The sequence below is a fragment of the Sceloporus occidentalis genome, unplaced genomic scaffold, assembly GCF_023333645.1.
Source record: "Sceloporus occidentalis isolate IW3139 unplaced genomic scaffold, rSceOcc1.0.p SCAF_3, whole genome shotgun sequence".
Lineage (NCBI taxonomy): Eukaryota > Metazoa > Chordata > Lepidosauria > Squamata > Phrynosomatidae > Sceloporus > Sceloporus occidentalis.
Window position 1 is genome coordinate 238,374,628 of NW_028316983.1, and position 27,880 is coordinate 238,402,507.

The 27,880-nt window shown below is 41.0% G+C and overlaps 1 protein-coding gene across 1 annotated transcript in view; it reads left to right on the plus strand.

Moving 5' to 3' along the window:
- The window catches only part of TG (thyroglobulin), a 167,032-nt gene that overhangs the window by 52,764 nt on the left and 86,388 nt on the right, over positions 1–27,880 (plus strand). The window contains exons 19-31 of the mRNA XM_089517988.1: positions 6,421–6,543; positions 7,852–7,967; positions 11,222–11,330; positions 12,372–12,569; positions 14,344–14,511; positions 15,690–15,755; positions 17,336–17,416; positions 18,179–18,316; positions 19,140–19,316; positions 20,132–20,243; positions 21,306–21,385; positions 21,535–21,678; positions 25,272–25,325. Coding sequence (XP_089374114.1) covers positions 6,421–6,543; positions 7,852–7,967; positions 11,222–11,330; positions 12,372–12,569; positions 14,344–14,511; positions 15,690–15,755; positions 17,336–17,416; positions 18,179–18,316; positions 19,140–19,316; positions 20,132–20,243; positions 21,306–21,385; positions 21,535–21,678; positions 25,272–25,325 — 1,566 coding nt within the window. The remainder of the gene's footprint in view (positions 1–6,420; positions 6,544–7,851; positions 7,968–11,221; positions 11,331–12,371; positions 12,570–14,343; positions 14,512–15,689; positions 15,756–17,335; positions 17,417–18,178; positions 18,317–19,139; positions 19,317–20,131; positions 20,244–21,305; positions 21,386–21,534; positions 21,679–25,271; positions 25,326–27,880) is intronic.

The window sequence follows — 27,880 nt, forward strand, 5'->3', positions numbered from 1 at the left end:
CCTTGGCACAGGTTTGTGCTAACATTTTGGCTGTGTTCCTGGATGAGTTTTGATGTAGCCTAATTTGGCTTTTGAAGGTTGGTTTAAAGCCTCAGTTAAAGCAAATTTGGAGAACACCAGCCTAAAGGTACCAGATTCCATCTAATCTTGGAAGCTAAGCAGAGTCAGCCCTACTTAGTACTTAGATGAGAGACCACCAACAAATACCAGGTGCTTTAGGGTATATTTCAGAGGAAGGAACTGGCCAAACCGCTTCTGAGTATTTCTTGTCTAAGAAAATTCTATGAAATTCATTGTGTCTCTGTAAATCAGCAGGAGACTTTAAGGCACAAACACACAATTTGGCTTACTTCATTCCACACCGTTTGCATACCCATACCTTTTTGGTCTCTTCTGCAGATAGATTTTAATTAGCAAAGCATTTCTGATGATGCACAGCTCTGTTGCCAGATTTGAACTTGGTAGAAGAATATTCTGCTGGTAGAAGGGAATTTCTGCTTAATCTTGTCTGTTAACTCTCTCTTTGTGTTAGGCTTGCACTAATCTGGAACAAATGTCAACCATAGAGGAGGATAGCCAAAGAGGGGTCAAGTAATGGAGTATCTATTCTTTCATCAAAATTCTGAAGAATATAAAATTACATTTGGTTAAAAAGCCAGCATAAATTGGTGTTAAACAGATCTATGAACAAAAGGACACTGTGTGTTTCATTCTCCTTGTTTAGTTAGAACTTTATTCTACTCCCTCTGGATTCTGGTGCACCAGAACGTTTATTTTGGAACTGGATCATTTCTGGTTTACTGTAGCTGTCATGTGCCTCTAATATTTTTTTAAAACCCTCAATAATAATAATAATAATAATAATAATAATAGTAATAATACAATTTTTTATTTATATACCACCTTTTGAAAGGATCAAGGCGGTTTACAAAATTACCTCCAATATAACTCCAATGCACATGGGTATAAAATGCAGCAAGCAGGCTGATGATATCAAAGCATGGATCAAGATTCTTTTTGTGGGGGGATTTTATGCTGATGTGCTCCTGATCCTCCAAGCAGAATGTAGCATGTTGTTGTGTCCTGGAGTATGATTGAAACCATCCTTCATCCCCCCCTTCACTTTTTTGGAATGGTTCTGAATTTGGAATTTAATTTATATCAGAAAACTTTGGCTCACCAGTGGTTTCAGCTAGGCAGCACAGCAACTGCTAGACAATTCCTGGGGGTAGAGCTTTCACCCTGACCCAAACAGCCACTGATGGGGTGCAGGGCTATACCTGCTTTCACATGGTTGTCAAGAATTAATTCCCTTTCTCAATATCCAGAATTCTCTGTTATTACACTGGTAGAACTTTATGTTCCTCCAAGCTTCAGATAGGATCTTTGCCTTACCTGCAAACAAGATGGTGCTAAAGTTTCCCCAATCCTCCCTTATCAAAATACATTGATTAATATATTCTACCACCCTGCTCTTTACACAGCTGCAAGGTAAAGCTGTTAGAAAAACCTGTATCTTACCAGTCAGATGCATGGCAGGAAGTTGGATTAGATGGCCCTTGCAGTCTATTCCAAGACTGCAATTCTGTGATGCTGTTAAATGCTCACTGTCCCAATTTCACAGGGACAGTCCCAATTAATTTTCTCCCACTTTTCCAGCTGCTTCATACATATCCTAGTTTCCCTCTCCTCCTCCCACTTTGTCCTCTGCTTAACTCAGTTGCTGTAAACTGAGTTTGAAGTGCAAAAGTAGTTTGCACCCAGTGAACTTGGTGGTGAGGAGGAAAGAAAGGAGAGAGTTGAATCTTGCCATTCTCAGTAGGCCAAGCAAAAGCAAACTGTTGCAGCCTCTCTTGGCTTTTTATTCCTTCTTATTAATAACATTGGCCATCTGGACCACACTTTGATATTGCTTGGCCACATGCATTCCAGTTTTTATCTGTGAAATGTTGGAAGGTATGGAAATGTGGCCCACCAGCCAGTGGCGGCCTATGTAGTCTGAGCCTCATTCTGCAATGTGTGTGGTGAAACAAACCCTTCCCCAGCTTGGACCACCCATGTATTGTAGTCCCCCAGGTTCTGGAGAAACCTTCAATTGAGAACCAGGTGGGACAGATTTGGCCATAGACTGTATTTGGCACGCAGTGTGTATGTCTGAAGTGTGTAGTGTGCAGGCTTACAGAAGACTAGTTTAGGTTACATTTGCATTGCTGAATTCCAGTCTTATGTTACCCTGTTGCTATTTATTGAAGATGTCTTTAAATTCTAATTCCAAGTCATGTCCTTTTCAACAACATTTTTTCTAGATTTTTCTTCTCATTTTTAAATGAGAAGATCGGGGAAATTTGAACCAGGGAGCAGTCCTGAAGCCTAAGATGTGATAGACCTAAATCACATTAATGAGAGTTAATTTGGTTTTGTATCTCCTGTCCTTTGAGACTGAGCTGGCAACCCCAGGTCTCTTTAAATTTCTGTCTCAACACGTTCTTAATGGAACATTTGGCATTAATTTAGGAGAGGCTGTAAAAAGAGACAAGTTCCAGATGAATAACTGTGCTAGTCTGCAGTAGCAAAAAACAGCGAATCCTGAGGTGTCTTGAAGGCTAGCCTGTTTATTGAGGGATGAAGTTTCATGGGCGAAAGCCTGCTTTGTTGAAAGTAATAACAATAATCTCTAGCATTTGCTGGAGGTGTGGTACTATGGGATAGGATGTTAAACCCTTTATTTCTATTGCCATTTCCTGACCTCCAGCTGCTATTAATTGTGTGTGTGTGTGTGTGTGTGTGTGTGTGAGAGAGAGAGAGAGAGAGAGAGAGATTGAAAGAGAGAATATATATATATATATATATATATATATATATATATATATATGGCATGCTCTTCATGATAGCCTAGGATTCATACTCACCAACATTTCATGGATGAAAACGAGATGACTAGAGTGCATCTGTACTGTAGAAATAATGTTGTTTATACCACTTTAAGTGCTGTAGCTCCATCCTATGAAATCCTGGGACTTGTAGTTTTACAAGGTCTTTAGCCTTCTCTGTCAAAGAATGTTAGTGCCTCACAAAACAACAAATCTACCAATTTTGCAGGATGGAGCTACAGCACTTATGGATGGAGCCCTGGCAGTTAAAGTGATGTCAAACTACTATTTTTTCCAGTGTAGATGCACCCTTGGTGTGCTAAGCAAAATCGGTGTGGTCAAAATGGCAAACATTATTAATGAGGATGAACAAATAAGGTAGGAAAGGCTGCAGCAGTTTTCTTTTGCCTGAGCCTAGATGGAAGACAAGTTTCTGATCCTGCTCTGGTCTCCTGCTGAGTTGAGTGCAATCCACTTTTGCACTCTGAATTCAGTTTGCAGCAACTGAAGTAAGCCCAGGACAAAGTAGAAAAGTTGGAGGAGAGAAACCTAAAACATTTTTTAAAACAGAGGAAAAAGTGAAATGACAAAAGATTAACTGGGACTGTCCCAGCCAAATCAGGACAGTTGGATCTGCAGTTTTAATCTTTAATAAATCTTTGGCCATATCATGAGAAGAAAGGGCTTACTAGAAAAGATGATAATGCTTGGTAAAGTTGATAGCAATAGGAAAAGAGAAAGACTGCGTACCAGATGGATGGATTCAACTAGAGAAGCCACAGCCCTGATTCTGCAGGAGCTGGGCAGGGTTGGTTGAGGACAACATGACTTAGAAGTCCCTCATTCATGGGGTCACTTTGGGTCGAAGTCTACTTGAAGGCAGTAAACAACAACAAAGAAATTTTGGAACAGGATGAGTTACTTGTTCCCCTTCATTTTCCAAACTGTAACTTTCAGCCAGAGCTATCCTCTCCTAACACAGTGATTGACTTGAGATGGCAAGTGTTTCACTAACAGAGGTTTAGAATACCTGTCCTGCTCCAAGAACTAGCTATTGTGTGTTAGTGGGTGAGGCATGCTGGGAGTTGCATTCTAATAACATCTGGAGATCTCCATGATGGTGGAGTCTCCTTCTTTTGAGGTCTTTAAACAGAAGCTGGATGGTCATCTGTCGGGGATGCTTTGATTGTGATTTCCTGCATGGCAGGGGGTTCAACTGGATGGCCCTTGTGGCTCTTTCAACTCTATGGTTCTATGTCCATCTGTGCTTTAAAGCTACCTCACCTCCCCCCTCCCAAAAAAAGCCCCAAACTTTCTTTTCCTTCAGTGCCACTCCCTCTAAATTTGTCTCACTACTTGGAGTTCTCTGAGATTTTAATCAGCACTGTGAGCCTTGGCAAGTGTGTGTGATCATGTATACATATGCACAGCATAACACTGGGTGGCTACTACTAGCCATGCAGGATGAGGCTTTTCAGAGTTGCAGCCCAACAAGATCTAGGAATGCAAGTTTGGGGATCATCAACAGTGTAATGCTAAGTTCCACCCCAAACTGATTCTTCCCTTTCCTCTGACAGAGATCTTGTGGCCCTATTAAGTAGTGTCACAGTGTATTTAAATGGCTTCAGAAAAAGTAAAGGATCTTCTCACACAGAGATTTCTGTCTTAAGCACAAACTGAGATTATTTCTTGGATATACTGATGGCCTATTTTCTTGGTCCAACCACACTCTTTGGATTCTTTTAGAGAGGCATGATTTCTTGGAATTTCCACATGTTGTGTAAATAATATAATTGTCCTCCTTTTTCTTCCTTCTAATAAGCCTAATAAGGGGGGCTTGGATGTCTACAGTCATGCTCTGTTGAGCTATTTCATCATTTTCCAGTTACTCAAGGTTCATGCTGGTTTTTATGCGTGAAAAAACCAAAACAAAACAGAATCACAAGATTATATATTCTTTGAAAACAGAGGCAGAAATATATTTGTTTTTGTTAAAATAACATTTGAGAATCTCTCTTGTAGGCTTGTCTTAGCAAAGATACAAAAATATTAGGCTATAATGATAATAAGTGCTCTGTGGTGGCACATGGCATGAAATCTGAATTGTTGGGGTACATAGGCTGAAGCTATCTGTTTCTCACTGAGCTGGGAAACAAATGGCCTTTCAGATGCTGTTGGACTCCAACATCCATGTACTTCAGCCACCATGGCTCATGGTCAAAGCTGATGGGATCTGGAGTCCAGCCATATCTGAACAGCCATCAGGTCACTACACCAAACTCTAACTTAACTTGTTAAATGCTCTCAAGTTGACTTTGACTCAGGGCAACCTTATGGATGAGACATCTCCAAAAACCTCTATCCTCTATTTCCGCCCATGTCCTGTAGACTCAGGCCCACGGTCTCCCCAGCTGAGTCTATCCATCTCGCATGTGGTCTTCCTTTTTACTGCTCTCCATCTTTGCCAGCATCATTGTCTTTTCTAATGATTCATTTTCCTCATCTGTACATGGTGATGGAGAATACCGTGGCTGGGGCAGTTCTTTCTTCTCAGCAGGAGAAAGTGCAATGTCGGACTGGACTTGAGAGAGCCAGGCTCAGTTTCCCCACACAACCATGAAATTCACTGGGTGACCTTAGGTTAGTCACTTTTACTTGGCCTGACTTTTGCCATGCCCTACTTTGCAGGGTTGTTGTGAGGATAAAGTGGAAAGTGGAGGCAATGTGTATACAATTAGATTGTAAGCCTGAGGGCAGGGAAATGTCTAATTAATAATTTGTAAGCCACTCTGATAGCCTTTTGGCTGAAGAGCGGGGTATAAATAAATTATTATTATCATCATTATTATTAGTGCCTTCAACTCATTGGTGGAAAAATGAGATGATGTGGGAATTATGAAGAAGGATCTCTTCTACTACATGTACCTTCCCAGGTGCTGGAAAAAAAAATCTTTTGATGCCATTCTGCAGGTGTTCATGCCAAATGATGTATGATCGCCAGCAGTAGAGACAGCACCTGTTCATAGTGGCACCACAGTTATGGCATCTTTCCCTCTCCTTGGTTTTTCCTAACCCCTTTATTATACTGTTTTCAGTGTCAGGACAGTTGTGTTTCATCAGACTTCTTACTACTGAACACTTCTCAACTTCCCACTTTTAGTGATGCTGTATATTTTTTATTTTTATTTTATTTATATGCCACCTTTCTCCCTGAAGGGACCCAAGGCAGCTCACAGATTTAAAAAACATTACAATAAAATTTAAAACAGTTAAAATCACCTAAAAACAATATAAAATTACATTAAAAATATAACGAAAGTTAAAAGGCAATACCTGATCCTTGCTGCTTCTGACATTGTTATTCTACTTATTTTTTTATCAATGGCCATAGTATTCTAGACTGTCCAAAGAACGTTGTTACTGTATGGCACATAACTACAGTACATAATGAAATGGAATGAAAAGGCCTTTACACCGCGTAGAAGAACTGCTCAAATTTATAAACAGTAATCTAATTTTGACTGTTCTTGGGGGGTCTTTTTAATTTCAGCCCTCAGACAATTTGAGAGGGTTCCTGCTTCCAAGATTTCCTTCACTGCAGAAACAGTCGAGATAGTTGGATCTATAACCATCCCAGGAGAACTTGAGGCTGCACTCCAACCGTGCACTGCAGGTAATGAAACTGATTTCCATTTCCTCTTTGCCATAGAGGGTAGTCTGGGATTAGATTGTTTATATATTTTCTTTGTTCATAATGCCTAAAATACTAAGACGATCATTGATAGACTTGATTTGTTTACTCATGTCACTTCCTTTACTCAGAAGGACATGTGTACAGTCTGGAAGTGCCCAAGTGGCCTCAGTGGTGAAGAGCACATGCCACATGTTCTTTCTAGTGGGACAACTGCAACCATTACTGGCCAGAGATAATCTGACCACAGTGACCCATGCTTAGATAATCTCAAGCATATACTATTTGAATGCATTTTATGAGGGATTAACTCATGGGCTTCACCCAGAAGTTGCTGCTAACTGCTTACTTGTGCTTTGTATTGTGCCTGTATACTTTTGGCCCTGAAAGTCCTGCATTGTTTGGTAATTAGATACCAAGTAATGGTGAAGATGTTATCTTATGTTTGGAAGGTGCTCTACAGTATCAAGAAATGACATGACTCATTGGAAAAAAACCAGTAATATTTAGTAAAGTGCAAGACTCATAGAATCATAGAGTTGGAAGAGATCTCAAGAACCATCAAATCCAACTCACTGCCATGCAGGAATACACTATCAAAGACCTCCCAACAGATGGACATCCAGACTCTTTTTAAAAACCTCCAATGAAGGAGACTCCACAGCACTCCATGGCCCTGAGTTTGCAAGATTTCAACAGGGCAGTTGATGACCTGTTGGTCTCTTGTTCATAGGGTCACTTCAACATAAGTTGAAGTCAGTTCGAAAACAAATAACAACAACAAATAGAGTTCAGGAACAGATTGTGTGACAGACCACCTTTTCTTGTACACACTGCCCTAGTTTACCTCTTTATGTACACTAATATGTACACTAGGGTATATGTAGAAGGTGTACACAAAACATAAAATAAATGTCATGTTTAGACTTGGGTCCCATCTCCAAGACATCTTATTATGTATATGCAAATATTCCAAAATCTAAAAAACCCTGAAATCCCAAACTTCTGGTCCCAGGTATTTTGGATAAGGGAGACCCAACCTTTAATAGCCAAAGTTTATTCACACTTCTGATAAATAAAAGAAAGAGTTTTAAAATTTCAAAAGCCAGAAGAAGCAAAACTTTCCAACCCATCAAAGGTAACGGTGATACTAGGCTATTGTGTGCCCTTGGTTGACAACCTCATCAGGTTAGCACCAATTTCATTTGCTCTGTTTGACTGATGGAACAGTGTTAGCAGTACCTGGTGTTAAAAGCAGGACTTATACCATGCATCCTTTTATGCTTTCAGAATGTATGAAGGACGAAGCATGTGGATTTCTCACATTGTCTACTGCAAGGACAGAAGTTCTGTGTGAGCTGTACAGTGCTCAGGAGAGCAATTACAATTGTTCTGCTTCTGGATTGGTAAGAGAATGCAACTGTTTTATGATGAATCTGGTATGATAATCAGCCAAGAGAAATTACGTTCAGAGGGATACTTACCGCATTTGACTTTTCTAGAAACAGTGTCAGTTTTACTGCATCCTGAGGTGCAGCTACACTGCAGAATTAATGCAATTTGACACTACTTTAACTGCAATGGAAAATTCTGGGATATGTAGGGTTTTTTAGACAGTCAGCCTGATCTGTCAGACAACTCTGGTGCTACAAATTTCCAGAATTTCATAGGATGGACCCATGACAGTTAAAGCAGTATCAAACTGCATTAATTCTGCAGAAGGGCAGCAGCTTTAACCAAGGTTTTCATGTTTACATGTGAATAATTTCCTATCTTTGTTGCTGTTGTTAACCACCCTTGAGTCAATCTTGACTCATGGTGACCCTGCAGATGAGACATCTCCAAGAGTCCCTATCCTTCACTATTCTTCTAAGCTCTTCCACTTTCATACATGTGACCTCCTTAACTGAGTCCATCCATCTAGCATATGTTCTTCCTTTCTTTCTACTTCCCTCCACCTTTCCTAACATTATTGTTTTTTCTAATAAATCATGCCTTCTCATGTGGCCTGAGTATGACAGCCTCAGTTGAGTCATCTTTGCCTCCAGGGAAAATTCAGGCTTGATCTGTTCTAGGACCCATTCATTTGTTCTTTTTGCTATCTTTTTTTAAAAGTTAATTCTATCTTTTTCTTTCTTTCCCCCCATATCTATGCACTCTTTTTGTAGCTGCTATAGTGCTTCTCTGTAGCTGCTACGATGCAAATAACACTGTTGTGACATCCCAGGAAAGGAGTGACAACTGCTCTGGTCCTCCTCCCATTGTAGCATTAGTAGGGCCAAGCACATCTCCATCAGCTTCACTGTAGTGGCAGAGACCTCCTCTTGAGGAAGCCTCCACTGCGTTGGTAGAGAAGACCAAACTCACCTTTTTGTATAACTCTGATTTAAATTGCTATTCAAGGGCCCGTTACAAACGGACAGCCTAGTATGCGACACTTCTTGATGCCCCTAACCCTAGTATGGACCCAGTCCGTACAAAATGGCGGCACCCTATACAGATGGGTGCCACCATGACTATGTCACCACCGCGCCGCCTCCAAATGAGGCAGCGTGGTGGTGACGTTGTTGCGCCACGCAAGGGCGCCTAGAGCGCCCTTTCCGCAGTGTGAGAAGGAGCTCTGAAACGGAGCTCCTTCTGCGGTTTGCGTTGCTGGTGCAGTCTTTAGATGGCTGCGCCAGGGATGCAAGGGAGAAAGGGGCCAAGTGGCCCCTTTCTCCTCCTCCTAGCTGCCATCGGGTGTCCTTGGGGCATGAAGCCCCAAGGACACCCGTTTCCAGGCTGTGGGGAAGCAGCCTTTTGCCGCTTCCCCAGCGGATCGGGGCCTCAGAGGCTGCCGTTGTGGCAGCTGAGGCCCCGATACAGCAGGGAAAGGGCCGGTTACAGGCCACCCCAAAGGGGTGGTCTGTAACACGCCTAGGAATAATAAATTGAAACCTAGGCTGGGTCAAAGAAAACCTAGGACTTGGGATTCCCTAGGCACAATTCACCTGCTGTGTCTGGATGTGGTCTTCACTTGCAGGAGATACTTAACTTCTTCCTTGCTAGAGTCTTGACTTAGGCTGCATCTGTACTGCAGAAATAATGCAGTTTGGCACCACTTTAACTGCCATAGTTCAATGTCATTGAATCCTAGGATTTGCAGTTTGTTGTGGTACCAGAGCTCTGTTTACACAGAAGGCTAAATGTATCACAAAACTACACAATCTAGAATTCCATAGCATTGAGCCATGGCTATTAAAGCAATATGAAACTGCTTTATTTCTGCAGTGCAGATGCAGCCCTAGATGCTAACTGAAAATTTAATTTGGAATTTGATTAGATCATTGAGCTTACGATGTTTAGAGATCCATACATCTTGTAGGCACATTATCCTCTGAGGGAAAGCTGTAAGTGGCTTCTTCCATCTGGGTATGGCTTTCTCTTTCAATCAAGCTGTTGCTTTGTTCCAGTTTTCTTCCCTGGTCTCAGCTAGAGGAATTAACCCCACGATCTCCTGACATCCAAGTAGCTGTGTGACCACAAAAGTACATATTTCATTTGGGATGTTCTCTATAACCTCTGGGATGGGCCTCTGTTTGTGTGCTCTATAATGATAAAGCTGTTAACTGCTGTGCATTTATGACCTGATTATATAGGTCCTGACCATGCCTGAAGTGGTGACGTTGCATGGGGAACAGGGGCATAAAGGATACTCATAAATTTTCTCCTCCTTGACAAGAAATCATGACACGTCAAGACACACTGAAAATGCTCAACCTCCATAAAATTTTCAGCATTTGGGACAGTTTTTGTGAAAAATTAATTTCTGCAAAAGACTTGGGAAGGCTGAAAAAACCTGTCCTCCCTCCAACATAAATGCTTTAATTGGGTATAGAAAAATCATTCATAAATGGTCTTTTGACCAAACCAAGTCTTTTGTGCAAACATGCCTTGCAAAACAACAAGAAGCAAACATAAACAGCCTAATGTGAAAAATTATTTTTAAAAACAAACAACAAACACACATGTGAAAATTTTAAAAAGTGTGCAAATACTTTTGTGATACCATCCAGCAAGCAGTTATTCATTCTTGCATGTAAATGAAAATCAGAGAATATTAACATCACTAGTGATGAAATGCATTTCTAGCCCTTACAATTCTATCTGGAAAAGTAACTTCTACCAAAACGCACACTGGCCACCCCTTCCACCAGTGTGTCAGGTGCTCATGCTGCTTGTTTAAACATCATCCATGAATATTTTCTGTAGATGGGCCTAATTCTCCTAATAATAATAATAATAATAATAATAATAATAATAATAATAAAGTTGGAGATTGAAAACTGTATAGGCTATGTTCCGTAACATATATAGTGGGCATGTGGTATCCACTGGGGTTTGATTCCAGAACCCCCCTTGGATACCAAAATCTGTGGATGCTCAAGCCCCATTAAATATAGTGGTCTAGTAAAATAGTGTCCTTTATATAAAATGGCAAAATCAAGGTTTGCTTTTTGTAATACACACACACACACACACACACACACACTATATATATATATATATATATATATATTCAAGCTATGGGCAATTGAATCCAAGGATAAAGAATCCATGGATACGGAGGGCCAACTAACACCTTATTAACACTCTATACATGCACCTTCCTCTGTTTCAGGTTCAGGGTACTTGGGATAATGCTGCCACTGCAAGTATTGATCGTCTCAGCTGCATGCTTCGAGTGAGAAGCCAAGATCAGAATGCTGTGAGAGTGTACTTGAAAAAAGGTAAGAACTAAAGAAAACAAACAAACAAAAAGAAACAAAACAAATGAAACAAAAGAAAACATTCTCTCTCTCTCTCTCTCTCTCTCTCTCTCTTTTAAAAAAGAAGTGTTGTTGTTTTGGTACAGAGTGAGGAACAACCTGGGTTCAGGGATCACACCCATCCCTCCTCCTGCTGGAGTGCAAACATGGTACTGCTACCTCTAACACCATTTTCCCTAACAGGACAGCTGGCTCTTAGAAGTGTGGATGGCTAGTTTCTAGAGGGAGGTGTTTGCAATGGCAGTTGAGGTGAATGGAAGAGAACTGGGCAAGGGGAGGTGTCAGATGTAACCTGCAGGTTATGTGTTCTCCCATCTGTGCTTTGGAACAGAAGTGGGCAACTGCAGGGACAGTGAGGGCCATTTCCCACCCACCCATGCCCACTTGTTGGGCTGGACCAGAGCATTTTGAGTGCACCTTAAGTGATGTAATGTGATTACCAGCTGATACTTTGGTCATTTTTGGATGATTTTTTTCTTTTTCCAGAATTTTTGGGGGACTTGGGGGAAGCTTTGAGGGGCTGGGGCTTTTGACTGGTTTGGGGGCAAAAACATTACAAAAATACTGAAATAATAATATATATGGTACTGCTTTAACTGCCATGGCTCAATGGTATGGAATCAGGGTATTTTTTTTTTGGGGGGGGGAGTTTGTATGTTTCTTGTCTACTCTGTCAGACAACAAACTACAAATCCCAGAATTCCATAGGATGGAGCCATGCCAATCAAAGGGGTGTCAAAGCGCATTGTTTCTGCAGTGTGGAAGCAGCTTCTGGGTTAGAATCCAGTGGTATCCTTCCACGCACAAGTTATACCTCTCTGTCACACTATCTGATTTTCAGAGTAATGCCTTGAATAAAAACCTCCAGGTCAGATGTCAGTCCCTTCCTAAATCTTCAGGGACTTCGCATTATATTCTTATCACTTTCCCATAAACATCAAGTTTACATTACAGTACAGTTTACATTCTGGAACATGCTTACCCCACCCCACTTCTTTCAAGGACAAGAATTCACTACAGCTGGAGTGAAGACCTTTGAGATGACCGATTTCCAGGATGTTGTTTCTGGTGTGTACCACAACTTGGTCCTTTCAGCAGCTGGTACATCATTGACTGATGTACATCTCTTCTGCCGCCAGGCCTGCAGCCAAGATTCTTGCTGTGACGGATTTATCTTGAGCCAGATTGTACTCGATGGAGGTAACTGTGTTTAGACAACAGATGTGGAAGAAAGAAAGAAATCCTGAATCCTTGCGCTTATCTCACTTAATGGGAACATTTTTAAAAAGCAAGCAAAGCAGAGAAACTTAGGTCTTGTTGATCCTATCATGCTAAGGCTCAGATTTTACAGTCTTACCTGATTAATCTTTACTTGTGGAGAACATGATATGATGTTTTATTGAAAGGTCTTAGATGGTGGTTGGGCATGACGTCAACTTGGTTTGTCAGGGATGTGAAAAGGTGATACCAGGGCTGAAGAAATTGTGGTCCTCTGACTGTGATCGTCCCTATCAATAGCATGATGGGAGCTGTAGTCCAGCAACAACTGGAGAGTTGCAGGTTCTCTATCTGTAAGGTATAGCAACTGGAAGAAGTGAACGAGAACAGAACTCTGTCTCTCTGCTCCACCTTTTGAAATGTTATCAATTAATCTGCCTTAATCAGCCTTTCTTTCTCCCCAAAACACTTTCAAGGTGACTCACAAAAGCAAAAAAAGTACAGCATAAACTAAAATAGGTGCCAATTTTTTTTATTTAAAAAAGTTAATGACACAACAATAAAAAACAGATTTCCACTGAGAGCAGACTAGTCTCTGTGTTTAAAGCCTAAACAGAAATCAGGGCTGTGCGTGCTTCCCTCAACTTTGGTTAGGATCCCGATTTCTGATCTGGGTCCTGAAGTTGACATTGACTTACAGCAATCCTCTTAATGAAGCATCTTCAAGATCCTGAATTATCAACTGTCCTGTTCATTGGCTAAAATAAGAATAAAAATAAAAATTAATCAACACATACCTTTTGTATGGCTGTTGTGGCTGGGAGAAAGATAAACGGAAATACCAGTACAGAAACGAATGAGCTTTCCGGCACGTAAAGCGAGAGATCCCTGCATCCCTGCCATCATTTGCATTGGTGGCTGTTGACTCCCATATGCATTGGATCCTTTAAGGCTTTTTGATAGCTTTAAAGGAGCTATCTAAGGAATTGAGGCTCTTTAGGGGAAATGGTTAGCATCTTACATAACTCTTTTAAAGCCTGGCTTGAAACTTGCATTGGATTCTTGACTCTGCTGAAGGAGCCACTAGTCACCAATGAGCAATTGGCTTATCCAGTGAGTTGAAAGAGTGTTTACACGATCAAGGTAAAGGGGTGGATTTGGGATGAAGTGTGATAAAGTAGGGCATATGTTTATGCAATAATCTGTAATAGGGATGAAGTGTGTAAGGCCTTTGATGTTTGTGCTAGTATTTCCCCACCCCTACTTAGGCCAACATTATCTTTTGTTGGAACAGGTGAGGTTGTTATTGTTGTGTGTCTTCAAGTCATTTTCAATTTATGATAGGTGTCATGGGGTTTTCTAGAGCTGAGCTTACAGTGAGTTTTCTTGGGATGTTTTCTTTAGAGGAGGTTTGCCATTGCTTTCCCCTTAGGCTGAGAGTGTATGACTTGCCCAAGGTCACCCAGTGGGTTTCCATGGCTGAGCTGGAAATCGACTCCTGGTCTCCAGAGTTGTAGTCCAACACTCAAACCACTACACCACACTAGGTCTCTATGTGTTAAGGTAGCTCATAAGTTCTTCTCTGCAAAAGGAGGAAACACCCTTCCCCCATGAAATTGATTATAAGGTTCACATGCATTGGAAAAATGGAGTTTTTATCTAGGATTTGAACTGCCAAGATCAAAATAATCATAAAAAGCCATTCCACAAAGAAGTGGAACTGAAAATCTGTATGTCTTCTGCTGGTTGCTTCTAGGTAGTATCTTGTGTGCTCTCATGAGCTATCCAGATGCATTAATCTGCAATGCTAAGAACTGGGATGGAAGCTCAACACGAGAACAAGAAGACATGTGTCAAAGAATGAAGTACAGTGAAGAAAAGAAGAAATACACATTTATCTTAGGAGGTCAAGTGCTCACAATAAGTAAGTTTCCCAGTTTTCCACTAAACGTATTTAGAGGTAGCTGTGCTGCCCATACAGCAAAATGAAACAAAATGCAAAATCCGCAAAAGAGTGATACCTTTATTGGCTAGCCAAAATGCATTAAACACATTATACAGGCTTTTGAAACTGCACTGGCTTCTTCATTTGGCAAAAGATGTTTAAATATCATACAGGAGAAAGAAAAAGGTGACAGCATTGGAGTCACAGGTCTACATTTTATACAGATGTTGTTTCTGCTGTATTTAAGTTTTCCGTTGCTACCATTTACACCTGTTTGGAGGGACAAGCCTCCAAACAGCTTTAAAAGAACAGTTTTAAAATGAAATTAGACAGATTCATACATGATAAATATATCCATGACATCTAGTCACAATGGCTATATACTGTTTCCATGATGAGAAGTAGCATGTCACTGAATACAATTGCTAGGGAGCATGAGCAGAATGGAGTATTTATACCAACATCCTGTTTGTGGGCTTAATGTAGCTGTTTCATCATCAGCGTCTGTTGGCAACAAGATGCTGCAGTTGATATGTTTTTGGTCCAAGCTAGCATGTATCTTCTTCCATTCTTATGAAACCTGATGATGCACCTATTCAGATCCATTCTGTTTTTCTTCTTTGACACTAAGAATGGATAAAAATCAGGGATGGGGAAAATGTGGACTGCATACAGTTCCATTCCTTCTGGGAAGCACCCAGCATCATGCTGGTATAACACTCCCACTCCCAGAGGCCTCTGGATTATCTCTAAAACAGGTTACACTATTTTGCAAAATTTAGGTGAAATCATCCCCATATGGAGAAAACTGCACTCAAACCATTCCCTAATGTAACCATTTGGCTAGTTCTGCATTGTTGTTTTGTGCCTTCAGGTCATTTCTAACTTATTGTGACCCTAAGGCAAACCTATCACATAGTTTTCTTGGTGTGTTTCTTAAGAGAACGTTTTCCATTACCATTCTTTGAAGTGGAGACCTCAACCCAAACAGCCCCAAACCAGCCAAAATAAGTCCAATTTTAATCTAGACAGAATGCAAGAGTGTAGCCTGCTGGGGGCACAAGTATGAAAGTTGTGTCGGGCACAATTTCCCACTGCTGCTGGGCATGATGGTCATTGTTGTAAGTGGAAGTAACTTTATTCTTTTATTTCATCAGCATCTGATCTCATAGAAGAAACTGAAGTGTCTTTTACCACATTTCAACGTGTTTATCTATGGAGAGGTAAGTTGCTGGGTATCCCCCCTGCATTTGTTTCTGATATCAGTCTGAAAGGAAGGTTGTATATACCCATCTATCAAACTTCCATCTGTATCAGTGATCCCCAAACATTGGTCAGCCAAGTGTTTTAGACCAGTTCCCAGAAGCCCCAGCCATCTGGGTCAGGAATTCTGAGAGCTGAAGAACAAAACATCTGGAAGACCAAAAGTTTGGGAATCACTGGTCTATATATTTTAATAAAGCAGAACCTACAATCAAGGTTGGAATGGTGTTTCCCTTTCAAAGGACGGTCCTTGATACTTTTGCCACAAAAAGAGGAAAAACCAAAAGAGGGGGCAGAAGGGGCACCCAGTTATACATATTTTTCATATATAATTCAGATGTATAACCAGAAAGAATTATAATTATTCCAGAAGAAGCATGATATGTCACTCCAAAGTGGGAAAGGTTGTATCCAGGTGACATGCATGCCTATTCAGCTTTTTGTCTCAATGCCGACTGGGAATGCACAGATCCAAGGCTCCCAGACTTAACATGGGCTTGAATGGTCACCTGAATGTCCATTCCAATGTCACATAGAGGACTGCTATTCATTTCTTTCCTCCTCCTCCTACTAAACACTGTCTGGGGCATTCTAAAATGGCTCCACGTGGCCTTTCAGCCTGAAGGAGCAGGGAACTGATGTGTGAAAAGGGAATTGCCACTCCCCTTTCTTCAGGATCCTTCAGTTCTATTATCAGAAGTATCTTGTTGAATCCCACTATTGAATATGACAACATTTCAAATACTTTAAAATAAACACTTTCAAATAAAGAACTTCTCTCTGATAGCCTTCACAGGCAGCTGGTGGCTTTCATGTCAGTGTGTTGGGGATAGTGATGGTATGAATTTATTCTGAGTTTGAGCCTGAATCTTAAAGGACCTGTCCAAAGGGCTGCACCCTGTCCCGCTGCCTAGAAGGATAACTCCAGTAAAGTTCTTTGAACCCTGGTTCCCCAAAGGATAACCCCTTTAAAGGAGATAAAGGCCTGTTACAGACTGCCAAAATAAAGCTGCTTTGGGTCTCTTTGGAGGTATGCTATTTAAATGATGCATGGGTCCTAAGAGTCCGGAGGTCGCGCCAAAGCCACACTCCATTCCTAAGCACCGGAGTGCAGCTTTGGTGCAGCTTCCGGATTCTTAGGGTGCATGCATCATTTAAACAGCATACCTCCAAAGAGACCCGAAGCAGCTTTATTTTGGCAGTCTGTAACAGGCCAAAGTCCTTTAAAGTTTAACTTTTTAAAAAACCCCAGAGCTGATTCAGTGCTGCAGTGATGTGGAAGCCACGAAGTGACATAGATAGTCTTTCAAGAAGAGGACTGTCCTCTAGGATGTGTGGCTACCATATTCCAGGCCTGTCTTTTTCCAGGATGAATCATTCACTTTTCCATTTCCCTTGGTCTTCTCCCCCCCCCCCCCCACTCCCCTCAAACCATCAGCCAGCATTCGGTCCTCAGTAAAGATTGGGTAATCTATCTTTATAGACTAGAGAATAATGGCACCAGCAGTGTGTCTTAAATTTAGTTTTGTTTGCCTTTTAGGTTCTGATATGATGACCAGAGCAAGATCTACTGCATGTGGTGCTGTTGTTCCTCCAACAGAGATGAATCCATTACTACCAGGTATTTATCTGGCTCTGCATAAGTGTTGTTAGCTTATAATTTTTACTCTTAACTCTCTTAAAAACAAAAACTTCTTCCATGCCTTGCATCCTAAATTGGCTTTTGTAAATGGGATTCTTCATACCATTTGGGCCAAGATCCATGGAGGAATCTCTTTGGCAGAAAGGGGGAGTCAATTTTTGTCAAATCTTATTTCTTGCTGGCACCTCTCCAATTACAGGAGGTCTCATAGCCCCCCAGAGAAGACATTTCTGGGGCACAGGAGCTGCAAGGGAAAACAGAAATCACTGAAATATGCCTCCCACCTTTTCTCTGAATGGCTGTGTGGACTATGCAGGTGGCTTTTGGCTTCCATGTAAGTGGGGCAGTGAATCTATTCTAGGCTTGAATTGAACTATTCAAGGAACTAAGTCTTATCTTCAAAATAGCTTCTGCATTTTGGATAGCTCCTTTAAAGTTTGGACTGGAACCCAAAGCAAATTTACTGCCCTATTGACATGGAAGCCACCAGCTGCCACTGGAGCATGTCATGTATGAAATTTTGCCCACAGAATGCTCCCACCTTTGGGAGAAGAATAGGGTCCCGGGCTTTTTCAGTAATTTGATGCATGTGACTTCATCCTATGTTTCTTGCAACTGTGATTTCTTGTTCTTAGCCGCCATGGTTGTAGCATTTGGAAAGGTAGGATATGGAAAATTTCATAGAGACAAATTATGATAACTGAAAGCCTTGTATTTGTCTTTCTTTTCCATATTGATCAGCTTCAGCAACGGAACTCTTTTCTCTGATGGAAAGCAGCCAAATCCTGATTGACCAGAATCATTCTCTGCAATCTCAAGAGTACTGGCTTTTCCAGCCCAGATTCTCAGCTGAGCAGGCCCGTCTCTGGTGTCTTGCACGTAAGAAGTTTTAGGTCATGGGGAAACATTCATGCTATTAATTAGTCAGTGTCTTAGCCATGTCCTAATCCTTGGAGAATGTTTGCAACATTCCATTGGTAGGCCAAGAGATAAATATAAACCAAAAAAGCCAAATTAAGAAAAGATAACCTCTAGAGCGGATGCAGATACATCACCATAAATCTGAGACTTGGTAAACTTGAGGTTTTGAGTAGGAATGTTTCTTTCCACAGCTCCATTCTGCATTACACTGAAGACTGAAGTACTAAGGGACTACACCCATTTTAATGAACAAATTGTATTGTCTTATGCTATCTACATGCATTCCATGGAAATAGTAGATGTTTAAGAGTGGGGGAGATTTGACTTTTCTCTAGCAAGGAGAAAGAGAAAAATATTTTGGGTTGTATCTTGAATAATAGGAGCCATGCTAACACTTCCATACCATCCAACATTTCACAGATGAAAACCAGGATCCACGTTGCCAAGCACCTTTAAAGTATAGTCAAGATGGCAAAAGCTAGGAGAGGCTGCAGCTGTTTGCTTTTGTCTGAGTGTACGGGGAAAGGCAAGATTGCCCCCTGTGGTATTTTGGGATATGTAGTTTACTGAGGCTGAAGAGCTCATTGGCTGAGAATTCTAAACGTCCCTCCATGAAATCCAAATCCCAGGATTCCAAAGAAGACAGCTATAGCTGTAAAAGTGGAATACTAGCACTAGAACAGTTTAATGCAGTATTATGTTTCAAGATCCCACTGCATACTGATCCATACTAACACTGCTATGTCTCTGAATTTTGCTAAGATAGGTTTTACTTTTCCAGGTTGTGTGGAGGATGACTTCTGTCAATTGGCAGACATCCCAAATATCACGGCTTCGGTGTTCTTCCCCTGCACCCTTTATCCAGCGGCCCAAGTCTGTGACAATCCTATTAACAACATCCCTGAAAACTGTAACATTGTGTTGCCACATAAGCCCCGTCTCTTATATCAGAAGACAGGTGAGTTGGGCAAGTATGTCTATCACATCTTTGCATTATCATTAGTTAGAATGTATTTTGTAATTTTGGGTTTTTTTTAAAAGTGTTCTGCCTACTGTTCAGAGAACTCTAGTCTATAGATGTAATACACAAATATGAATGGATCAACAGCTCACCTGAGAGAAAAGTATCATAGCAGAGGAATGAATCATATAAATTTTGGATTGCTAGGTTTACACTTGCTGAAATTCCCTCTTCTACCCAATCATCAACAGTATAGAAACTCTCCACTGTTTTGAATCTCGTAACCCTATACAAAATTGCAGTAATGAATTGTCTATGCTAGAGATATGAATGGTGCAGCCCTCTAGCCTTGTCATTGAACTGCAGCTCCTAACATCCCTCACCAAGGGCTGATGAGAGTTGCAGTTCACCATCATCTAGAAGACTAGGTGATTTCCATCCTTGATCTTGGTATAACAACTGAGTTGTAGGCACTGTTGAAATGGAGCCAGTGCTAGGAGGTCAATCTAGGACTCAGTGACCAAAAAGAATGACTAGAATCAAGAGAAGCTGAAGCTGGGAAATGATTCTGTAGACAAGTCCCACTCTAAATAGAGAAATGTATAGCCCTTCCTGTTCAGGAGAATGTATGGTCATAGCATATACTCCTCTTGTGTGGTCCAGCAGTTCCCATATCAATCTGGTGGAGTGAAAAATCCCAATACTTCTGGGCCTTCTCTATTTCTACTATAATGCAACTCAAAGACTTCAGTTGGCTCTGGAGTAGCCCTGGGAATAAGTATTCTCAATCTCTTCTTCTGTTTATTTTGCAGTCTCCCTGGAAGGGAGTGTAAAGAATTTTTACACCCGACTACCATTCCAAAAAATGTCAAGAATCTCTGTGAGCAGCAAGATGGATGTGTCTGGGAAAACTGTGTCCAGCGGGTATGGCTCTGCTCTCTTCAGTTTTGCATGCATGGGGTTTTTTTTTTCCTTTTTTTGGCTGTATAGGAGCAATAAGAAGTCTCTCTTGCAAAAGGAAGATGCTAAAATCTGAGGGCTGAAAGGGCCCTTGAGCTCTATCTCTCCCTTGTTCAAGTCCAGAGTAATTGTCTTGCAATGTAGCAAGTCTACTCCGTACAATTCAGTGCTATACATATTGACTCCATCACCCAGACTTTGTTGTTGTTGTTGTTGTGCGCCTTCAAGTCATTTCCAAGTTATGGTGGCCCTATGGTGAACCTATCATGTGATTTTCTTGGCAAGATTTGTTCAGAGGAGCTATTTCATTGCTTTCCCCTGAGGCTGAGAGAGAGTGACTTTCCCAAAGTCACCCAGTGGGTTTCATGACCAAGCAGAGAATCAAACCCTGTTCTCTGGAGTCATAGTCCAACATTGTAACCACTATGCCACACTAGCTGTCATATCACTAGTATGCCACAAACAGTAGGGAGCACGAACATGCAAGACAATGGCCCTGTACACTCCGGTCATTAAGGCTGGCATGGGGCAGAGTCAGGATGTAGTGTTCTCGCAACGCTCACCCAACTCTGCCCCCCTGGGCATCCTGACACCACATGACACTCCACATGGTGCACGGCATCATGGTGCTCCTCCAGTGATGTGTCCATATGACACAGCGCCAAAGGAGCACCATATAGCCACGGCAATGCAGCTATGGCACCCTTTCAAGGCCACAAGAAGAAGCCACTTTTTACAGCTCCTTTTCATGCCCTTGAAAGGCCTCGAAAGGCTGTGTGAGGTTGCCGCAGCCCTGATCCAGCTAGGAAAGGTCCTGATACAGAGATCTCTTTGTGTATATCTTGACAGAGAGGTTAATGTCTTAATACAGAGATTTGTTAATACATGGCTAAATATGAATATCATATATTGTGATTCTTCATCAAACACAGCAGTGAGCTGCAGCCACATTATGATTTAAAATATCTATGGTATTTCTCTCTATGGTATTCACCCCTCCCCCAATGCATTGTGTTTTCTGTACAGCTTTTTTGACTGTGAACGCCTCTGCGATGCTGACCCTTGCTGTTCAGGCTTTGGACTCTTAAATACTTCCCAAGATGCAGGTATTGATTCTTTATCACATATATGTTCTTATCCTCAAGCAAAGCAGAAACTCTGTAAAAAGTGTGGCTACCAATTACTGTCTTGTATTGATCAATTTTATGTAGAGAATGTGAGTGTAGTACTACATAATGTCATGTTTTCCATGCAGGTGGCAAGGTCCTGTGCTTGACTCTGAACAGTTTGGGGGTTCAGACTTGCACTGAAGAACTCAGAAGCGACTGGCAGGTTTCAGATTGTACATCTCCAGAAACAGACGTCAAAGTCCATCCTTTTGGCTGGTATCAAAAAGCAGGTGTGTAGCAGCTTGTTTTACTATTATCTGAAAAAAATGCAGCAATATTTTATACCAGAGGTATTTTTTGATGGTAGAAGGAGGGGTCTGCCTAGCCTAGGAATATAATTTCCTAGAAGGCATTCAGGGACAGGGTTGGAAGAAGGAGCAAAGGTCTACTTCCTATGGAAGTGATAAATACTGAGGTTTAGATTGTGCCACCCCAGAATGGAGATGGCACTCAAGAACCTGGAGAAATTATATTTTTGGACAGTATCTCCGATAATCCTAGAAAATAACTAATTTATGCTAGAGAAATACTATATGGGATAGCTATATACAGAGGGATCACTAGGGGGGTGCGAGGATGCAGACACAACTGGTCCCCAAACTTTAGGCTGCCTTTTGTCAGAAACAGGATGAAATCCATCAGGAGAGGTAGTCTAACATATTTTTGTGCTCATTGAGGCCAGAAGAAGAAGAAGAAGAAGAAGAGAAAGAAAGAAGTCTATAATAGCCCACAGTTGCTTTTTTAGACTAAGGCCCAATACAGACTGCCAAAAGCGCCGTCATAGGGCCGATTTTAGGGCTCTAGAGGGCTGGGCGTCCATATGTACCCAGACCTTCTAGTGGAGTCTGTGCGCCATCTTGCTGATGCCCCCACCCACACAGGGTGCATGACAATGAGGCACAGGCATCCGCATACCCAAACGGCACTCGCCGGAAGTAGCAGCATCAACATGCGCGAGTGTCATTATGGCGCTCCTAAAAAGAAGCTGCTCTAGGCGGCTTCTTTTTAGGGTGCACATTGGTGCCGCACTGTGGGGTTGGTGCGGCACCAACATGGGGCAAAAATGGGCGCGATGGAGCCGCCCATCTGTATTCCCCCAAGTTTCCTAGAATCTCTCAGTGAGTATGGCATTTTGAATTATGGGGATTATAGTCCATGAAATTAACCTTCCAAAACTCTTTCTCACACAGACTCAGGCTGTAACCACACTGCAGAAATAATCCAATTTGGCACCACTTTAAGTACCATTGCTCAGTGCTATGGATTTCTGGGAATTGTAATTCTGTGAGACGTTTAGACTTCTCTGTCAGAGAACGTTGGTGTCACAACAAACTACAAAGCACAGAATTCTGTAGCATTGGGCTATGGCAGTTAAAGTGGTGCTAAACTGGATTATTTCTGCAGTGTGAATGCAGTCACAGACACACATGCACACAAAGCAATGTAAATCTTCACCTATTTCATTTTCCCCCCATGCAAGGACAAATCATTTTTTTAAATTTTCTCCTCATGGCAAGAGAAAATGAATATTTTCCCCTTCAGTGTTCTTGCTGTATTCAAATGTTATGAAGTATATCAGGCAGTTATTGTGTGCAGTAATACACTTGTTTTTTCCTGCGCAAAACACCACATGTTTTTGCACCAAAAATGTTTCTCATGGGATCAAGACATATTTCTGTGTAGGAAAGAATGTCTGTACAAAATACACCGCCTGCTCCAAAAGACACATGTTTTCTGTGCAAAAGCTTTGGTTTTATTCCCCCTCCCCCTCATCAGAAAACCCATGTATTTTTCTATGTGATCTAATTCACCACAACACACCAGGATGTGTGAATGTCAGGAGAACTGTGCAGAAATCTCACAACTGTGTTATTTTTAGTATTTGGGTTTCTTCAGTGTTAAAAAAGCCCCCTTTTTGTCAAGGAAACAACAAAAAATATTCTTTGCATCTCTAAAATATACCACACACACCTAAATAAGAGTCATGTTGTTGTCTTTGAATGCTTCCACATAATTTATCATCGGAGATGAACAATTTCACCTTACTTACGAGTGGCTTCAGTTTGCCCATGCCTGCATAAAAACTATTTCAAATTGTGTTGTGTGCACATGTGTAAATGATTATTTGTTTAAGGCCGAGACAGTATAGCTTGCCTTTGTACAACATTAAATCCAAAGGCAGAAGCAATCTGGAACTTAAATAGGATTTGTATCTGAGCTCAGCTGAACTTCTGGCCTCCTTTTAAAAAGTAATAATAATGTAGGCCTTTTAATTAGAATCCAGCCTGAAAGTGGCTTTTTTTTCAGATGTCCATATTTCAGCCTAAACTGTGTTTATATTTTCATCTTCTTGCTGGCCATTAAACTATACTGAGCAACTAGCTGACCACAGTGATATCCTGTGTGTGGGGGTGAAGTTCCTCACGTTTTCTTTAAAGCACGTGAAAGCTTGTGAAAAGAAAAGGCAACAACACCAGGTTATTTCCCCCCCAGCTTTTACTCAGCCAAAATGAAATAGAGGTTTGTAAGTTTTATCAACATATAAGAATCACTTACCCAATGACAAGAGCAAAATCAAGCATATAACAGATCTCTGCCCCTAAGAGCATATAGACTTTTCAGCAGGGGAAGGGAAAGGAAAAGCAGCCTTTCCAGGTGTAGAGAGACTTTGCTGTGTATTTGTTTTGGACAAATCTGTATTTGTAGTTTCAATTCCCTGAAGCCATAGCTGGAGGTGGGCAATTTTGGGTGTTACAATCCAAAATATCTAGAAGACCAAAGATTCCACAATCCTGAGTTAAAGATTGTTTAATGTAGAGCTGGTTTAACATTAGCCATGTAGGTCAAAAATTCATAGAAATGTAGACAGGAATGGCTATGGCCAATGACCCTGTAGTCCAAAGAACTACTAAAGGGTAGGACTGTCCAAACAAACCCACCTTATGGCTATATGACTTGTGACACATGGGGCTGAATGTAGCCTACCAATATGTAACATCACATGGTTGCTATGTTAGTGAATCTATTGAAGGCCTCGATCTCAACTTTAAAGGAACTAGCCAAGCTTTGAACCTGCTTTGGGGATAAAGTCCACCAACTTAGATAGTTACTAAATACCAGAGCAGAGTCAGCACTCCAGTGACCTGGAAGTCTCCAGCCACTTCTGCTGCCTACCATGTATGAAAGCCCACCAGATCCTCAGTAAACCTCCTGGTTGCAAACATCAGGCAGCATATGAAACACTGGGAGGGCCAGAATGTACAGCTGTATTTGGATGGATAAGTCTGAAGTTACACAAACTTGACTTAGGTGCACTATAGACCTCACCAAGGTGTTAATCTTCATGGAACTAAGTGCATTGCAGAAAGGCACTTTAAGATTACACAAATCCAGTGAATTCCAATAAAAGTTAAGGTGCACATTGTTCTATCAGTTCTGTATATAATCACCTCTCACAAAATGAAATCTCTAATGGTCTTTTAGCACTTCATAGGGGCCATCTGGAGACTTTTGGCCTCTGTGCCTCATTTGGGTGTAGGTGTTATCTTGCCACAGTTACAATGATAATGCAGTCTCCTTTATGTGAGCTTGGAAAACATTACGTTTTTGGAGTAGAACACTCAGAATCCCCCCGATGGATTGGTGAGTGGATTCTGGGAGTTCTGGTACACAAAATAGTATTTCCAAGTTCTGGTTCTTATTCATTACTTGTTCCAGGTTAGAAGGGCTTTACCTTTTCCTTCTATTTAAGTACTAAGTACCTTATGCAAATGAAAATAACTATAATGTGTTGTCTTTTACTTCCTTTTCCATCTTCTTATAGCAACTACTCCCAGGGTGTGTCCACCTGTTCTTCTACTTGAAAGGCAAGAAAATGGTAAGTAAAAATATAATCAGCACATTAATAATGAAAGATTACTTGAATTTCAGCCTCTCTCTCCTATGTATGTCTGGCCTGCTATTTGAAGACCATTCTTCTGTTCTAAATCTGAAAATTCTGGTCCTGAGAAAATGAGAAACCTTTATTTACAAAGCGTTGCATTGGCTTCTGTACAGGCTTCATGAAGACATAATATACCATTTTAGGACAATCCAAAAATCTGTAACTCTCTTTGTGTGTGTATGTAAATGAATATAGGTACAGTCAGCCCTTCTTATACACGGATTTTTTATACACTGATTCAAGCATACACAGTTTGAAAATGTTCCAAAAAAGTATAAATTTCAAATATCATACCTTGATTTTCTATTTTTTATAAGGGAGACCATTTTGTTATGTCATTATATTTAATGGGACTTGAGCATACACGGATTTTGTTATCCACAGGGGATCTTGGAACCAAACCCCAGCGTATAACAAGGGTCCACTGTATTGACTACTCAGTGTGCTGCTGGCAAGATATTCTGCTTTCTGGCCTGAAGAGAAACAGTGTAGTGTAGGAAATTACTACAGGGGCTTTTAAATCTCGATCTTAGTCATAAAATAATACCTTTGATGAAACGTATCACACTCTGACCTGTATTTGTTGGTATGCCAAGTGTGGTTAGGCATCCCTTTTCATTGACAAGGAAACACATCAATAGCTCCCAATTGTGTGGCAGTCCCAAAACTATTCCTCTGTGAAATGTCACTGCCACTTTAGTTATGATTTTGGCAGTCATATGGTGTTAATGTCTCCTCCTTTCTTTTCTCTCACTATTCCCAAGCAACCTGATTTTTTAATTTCTTTTTTAAAACAACAACAACAACAACAACAACAAAATCCAGAACTGCAGAATAGTGTTTTAAAAAGTAAAGTAGAAGTAGAAGTTAAAAAAACAACCCAGCAAAATAGAATAGAATGAAAGGCATGCTGGATAGGGCATAGGGCATAGGGCAGGGAGGCGGGGTTGAAGGGGAGTCTGGAAGAAAGTATGATGGTGGTAGTAGTCCCAGTCATGCAACTGACAAGATGTGATGATGATGCATTTTCATTAATTTGCAAGATTGCAGAGATAAAGAGGGCTTATATGATAATGTCCATAGTAGTTTGGGCAGGGTTTTTCAACCAGAGTTCTCTGAAACCCTAGGAATCTGTGAAACATCATTAGGTGTTGTGTGAGAGATTGTACTGTGGGCCTTTGGTATCCCATAGGGTTTGGTTTCGGGACTCCTTGTGGATACCGAAACCAGTAGATGCTCAAGTTCCATTAAATACAACGGTGTACTAAAATGGTGTCCCATATATAAAATGACAAAAATCAAGGTTTATTATTTGGAATTTAAACTTTTAAAAATATATATTTTGAAACTATAGATGTTTGAATCTGTTGATAAAGAAGCCATGGATACAGAGGGCCAATTCTGATTGGGGAAAAAAGACATTCTTTTTGATCCATAGAGATAAAAATAAATGCAGGGGTCCCTTGAACCCTGAAAATTATTTCAAGGGTTTTTCCAGGGTGAAAAGGTTCAGTTTAGAATGTCAGACTGGGACTTGAGACACACAGTTTCTATTCCCCACTGAACCATGAAATGCAGTGAGTGACCTTGCCACAGTCAATGCTCTCTATGTCAACCTGACTTATTTCGCTGAGTTGTTGCGAAGACAGTGGGAAGAGAGCCATGCACAACACACTGAGCTCATCAAGGGGATGCTGAAGCATCAAGATAACTAATAAATCCATTCTACCTTTCCATTGACATATTAGGTTAGTTTCTTATATGTTTTTCCCCCTAAATTTTTACTTTTGAGTCTCTTTTCTTCTTGTGGCATTCATATTCATCCTCCCTATCATCACCATTCAGGAATGTTTTTCTCTGTTTTTGTAGCACACTGTTCATTATAGCTTTCATACAATGGGGCAACAGTGACAAGAAAGTGTTTTGGGGAAGTTTTACCAGGTTCTTCAGTCAGTGCTCAAGCAGAAGTGGATCAAGGATTTCCTCTTCCTTCCAGAAACATAAATTAATGTTTGGTTGCTTGGAAACAAGAAATAAAAATTAGGCCCATGAACATGGCCATTGCTGCTATTTTGTCTGTCACAGTGGTTTCTGGAGGCAAAGCAGGTGTCAGTTGGTGGCCAGAACCCGTTCCAATCCAATGATAGCTATAATTCTGCTTACTTCTGATTTTGGCCTCTGAACAAAATTGCTAGTCAGCAAATATTCAAAACATTCAAAGTCAGCAAGTCACTTAAACAGGCATAGCTCCCCAGGGATCTGTGGAACCTCAAGTGCAGCTTTCCTTTTCTTAAAACCCTTTTGAAGTGTACTTCCAAATCATGGAACTGACATTATTCATGTGCATCATCTCAAATGGGCCATGAGAATAAAGAGCAACTGAGACCTGCTGCAGCAGTTTACTAGGCTGATAACCACCCATTTTGGAAAGTGAAGCTCTTCTCTATTTATAAGTAGCCTATTTAAAAAATCCAGATAAACATCTGGTG